At 41.1% G+C, this 4,396-nt stretch overlaps 1 protein-coding gene across 1 annotated transcript in view; it reads left to right on the top strand.

Moving 5' to 3' along the window:
- The window catches only part of LOC116686935 (whirlin), a gene marked incomplete at its 3' end in the record, with an annotated part of 136,364 nt that overhangs the window by 125,820 nt on the left and 6,148 nt on the right, over positions 1 to 4,396 (top strand). Inside the window, 2 exon segments of the mRNA XM_032511953.1 lie at positions 1,479 to 1,553; positions 2,559 to 3,237. Of these exon segments, the coding sequence (XP_032367844.1) occupies positions 1,479 to 1,553; positions 2,559 to 3,237 (754 nt within the window).

The following is a 4,396-nucleotide window of genomic DNA, read 5'->3' on the forward strand; positions in this document are numbered from 1 at the left end:
GTGTGTGTGTGTGTATGTGTGTGTGTGTGTGTGTGTGCGCATGCGTGTGTGTGTGTGTGCCACTGCACACACCATTTTTTTCAATCTCCCTCAGTCTCAGACTCCTGGCATCAGTCTTTGACACAGAGCAGCTCCTTTTTGTGGCAGGTCAGCGACTATGTAGTATTAATGTTTCACTGCGGCCCACATCAATCCACAGAGACCTCATTGTGTCAGGGTACAGTCTGCTTCTGATCCACGGCCTCCGGCAGGCTGGTCCCTGAATGACTGAACACTGCAACTTAACCTTACAACACTGTTTGGTTTTATCTTGAACAAAGTGTGGATTATTTCCCTCTGCATTATGATTTTGACCTGCTCACTGACCAATCTTTGTGCCCACAGGTGCTTTTGGTGCATTTGACATGTCATGCATAGTTGTTTTGTGGTGCTATTAAAAGCTTTCTGGTAATGGTGTTTGCCGCACACCATATTTATGTGTAATTGCCTGTGATGACACACTTGACACACTTGACTTAAACATTTACACAGCTTTTAAACATTAGTGAAACATTGCCAATGTAAAATCAGATGTTTATGACAACCTTCTGTTATGCACACATATTCAAAATGTAAACAAGGTTTTCATTTGATTCGGAGTTTATAACAGTTTGAGTCCTGTATAGAGATTACCCTGGACATTTACCAGCGCTCCTCTGTCATGTCTTCTGGGTAGTTTTCCTCTCATGAAACCTAACAAACCAAGTGGGAGTTATCAATTTCTTTTAAATGCATGCAAATGCTATGGATGCAGGGATTGATCGTTTACTAGATCAACCTCAGCTCTTTACACACGTTGTACATTCAAATGACAACAAAACATGATAGGGCAGCCTTGGTACACAGTCCACCAAGTGAGTGGTGAGCTACCTTGACAATCATGATTATCCATTATCTAGATTGTGTACAGAATATTAATGCATTTATGCATCTGACACCCAGAAATCATAACATTCAAATGTTTGTTTGTATAGATCACAGTATTGTATGAACCATAAATAATCATTATCATAGTGTAGCCGTAGCCTCCCCGGCTGAAAGATTGTCTCTTTTATTTCCTGACACCTTCTTCTTATTATAGTAATTTTCATAACACTCCCATAACATATGAATGAAATTGTGAAATTATAATATTTCTCATATTGCTGGAGGACCATGTGGACCCCCTTAAAGGACTCCTTGGGCTGGAATCTAATGCTCTGAATGAAATGATAGAGCCTTCAGGCTCACATGCCCCCAAATGATTTAGCTGTTACAGAAAAAAATGTTTCTCAAAACTTTTTTCTAGCTGTCTAAACTTTCTTGCACTCATTATTTGCCCTGGGGGGTAAATCCCATCCACCTGCCATCTGCATTAAGTAGGTTACAGTAAACCATATTAAGTTGTTATTGCATATTTAGCCCTGCTGTACTACAATTTTTCTTTCTGTTTCTTTTAGACTGACGGCTCTGATGGTGACTGGATCCAAAAAGACCCGGAGGAAAACACTAATGCCTTACATAAAATTGCACTGGTATGTGTCAGTCTTTGTTTCATCTGTCATAAAGAAGAAGCAAATGCACATAACTTTGTCTGCAAATGGGGTTCCATGTTTGTCCATTTTGAACACCCAATACCTTAGGCATTTTATTTGGTTTAAAAATCTAAATATAATGCATTACACATCAGTGTTTCCATATTTCTAGAGGACATGCTAGATTAACATAACAAGACTAGAAGCCCCACTAGGAGTTCTATTGAAGCGGTTATGTTCATTTCATCCCACAACAACAAAATGTTGGCTTGTTAATTATACTGTACTTGGGCTCAAATCTGAAACTTGCCTGAGGATAATAATTTCTTTGAAACATAGATGTGCTCTGCTTTCATGGCAATTGTATAGATAACCTTCATTTATATAGAAGGTCACATGGGGATTAAAACCTGTTTTACAAGTGAGACCTAGCCAAGACAGGGTACCATTGCATCATCCAACACAAAACGCAACAACAACATTAGATCACAACAGCAACTGTAGGTACAACAAAACAAATATATTACATAATACAGTGCATAAATGAGGCAACAAACATTTAGTCATGTATTAGTTAATTGAAGCATCTGCAGCTAGATGTGACCACTTCCATTATTATAAGTTTAAAATATTGTTTGAGCTTCCCTTGCAGATCATTCCAGCAACAGAGACCGTAGTAGAACAGGGTTGTTTTTGCCAGCATCTGTACTGATAAACTCTAATTGTTTGTGGGACCTAAGATTATGACTATGTATATGACTTTTGCAAAAATATACACTTTTGGCTTAGGTAAGTAGGAAATTTGCCTAAGATGATCTTCTAGACTAAAATGTACCAGTGTTGTAACATTCGTGAAGTGAATGATGGCCATCCTTCCATGCTGTATAAGGTGCAATGATGGGTCCTGAAGCTAGAACTAATGACATACCTCAGGGCTGAATAATTCAGGAGGTCAAGTTTTCATGTGGGATTCAATGAATACCGTTGCCTTCTTTTCATTGACAGAACGGAATGCAGGCTTCAGGTGAATCTCCTTCATTCTGCAGGCCTGTCTCTCTCAAAGCTCAAATCAGGCCGTCCAGGGAGAAAGAGCTCAGTTGGAAGCCTTCAGCCCGGCGCACGCAGCCTGGATCCAGCCTGCTCTTCACAGGACCCACTCGGCTGCTTCAGGATTGCCTCCACAAGTCGCTTAAATCCCTCCCCACTACCCACCACTCCCCAGCAGCCTCTGCCCACCACACCTGCGCTGGTGCCAGCCACCACACTTCTCTCAATGCACTCCATCACACCTGCCAGAGTTCATTTCAACTCTCTGACTCTGAACACCACAACCCCAACTTTGCTCATCACCTTCACCACCATACCTGCCCAGGCTTCCTGCACCGCCAGGACTCCTCCAGCTCTGCTAAGCTAGACACATCTGTCAAGCTCGCTAGCAGATCGAGCTCCTATGAGAAGTCCTCATACTTGTCAAAGTCTGTGCCCTCGTCCAAAGCAACATCTCCCATGCCATCCCCTCATCCATCACCCTTTTCCTCGCCATGTCCCTCTCCCTGCCCCTCTCTCATCACAACTGCTGCTCCACCATATAGTCCTGTTCGGCCCTGCTCACCTGCCTTCCCCCAGAAAGTCATCGTAACAGACATGAATCGGCTGTCTGCAGACTCCAGACCACAGCAAAGAGGTACACAAGTCTGCGTGAGTGTGTCTGCACGTGTCTCCGTGTAGAAATACATCTCATGTGTGCTTCAATGTAAAAGGGCAAAATTATAATTTGTTACCAATACCCACAACAACATTACCTGTGGGACTGTGTTAAGTAACATATTGGTGATAGTAAATAAATATGCCATCTGGCTGCTGTGAATTCTCAAAAATAATAATTGTTTTTTGTGGCCAGCACAAAATATTACAATATTAAAGTATAAACGCTAATAAAGGCCCCCCACAGCCCAAAAACATGTGAACATTTGATAGGTTTGTGTTGAGAGCCATGCCTCCAACATGGTGCAATCAGTAAGACATCTTCTTTGGGGATACAAAGGTCCAGTGTTTGAATCCCAGGTGGCCAAGTCCTACTTACCAACAATGTGGCAATTCATATGTACGTAAAGTTTTCAAATGCTCAGTGAGGTCAATCTGCTTCAATCAATCAATGTATTATTTGTCCCAGAGGGCAATTTGTGTTGCAACAGTCATAAAGCATAAAAACATAGATACATGTATAAAATGCACATAAATACACAACAGATTACAGTATAGCTTACAATAGATAAATTATTGTCAAGAAAGACATACAATTCCCTATCGTCAACAACAACAAACTACAAGTACAGTGTGACCTGTTACTGTTATCCTATTATCATCATCATCATCATCACCACCAACATTCCACAAATACAGTTGTGCTTCGCCCTTAATAGCTGTTTGTGGCTACATTTATTATTAGGTTTGCTATGGATGCCACAGTTGACAGTAGAAGGAAGTAGTGGGGGGATGACATGAAACTCTGTAGCAGAATCTCAGAGTAATGCTACTAGGCTCTCTGATCTTACATACAGTTTTTTATTCCAGTGTAGTCCATAGCTAAAAGCCAAAGACCCAACAATTCTAGTAACTGCCCCCAGAGCAAGCAAGTAGTAAGACAGTAGAGAGGATCTCTCTAAGATTCTAAGATTGAGAAAGCAGTTGCCAAACAGCTATGTGACTTTCTGCATAACAACAGCGTATTTTAGGATTTTCAGTCAGGATTTAGAGTTATTATAGTACAGAGACAGCACTTGTGAAAATCACTAATGACCTCCTTATTGCATCAGACAAAGGACTTATCTCTGTACTTGTGT

This window comes from Etheostoma spectabile, unplaced genomic scaffold (assembly GCF_008692095.1).
Source record: "Etheostoma spectabile isolate EspeVRDwgs_2016 unplaced genomic scaffold, UIUC_Espe_1.0 scaffold559, whole genome shotgun sequence".
Taxonomy (NCBI): domain Eukaryota; kingdom Metazoa; phylum Chordata; class Actinopteri; order Perciformes; family Percidae; genus Etheostoma; species Etheostoma spectabile.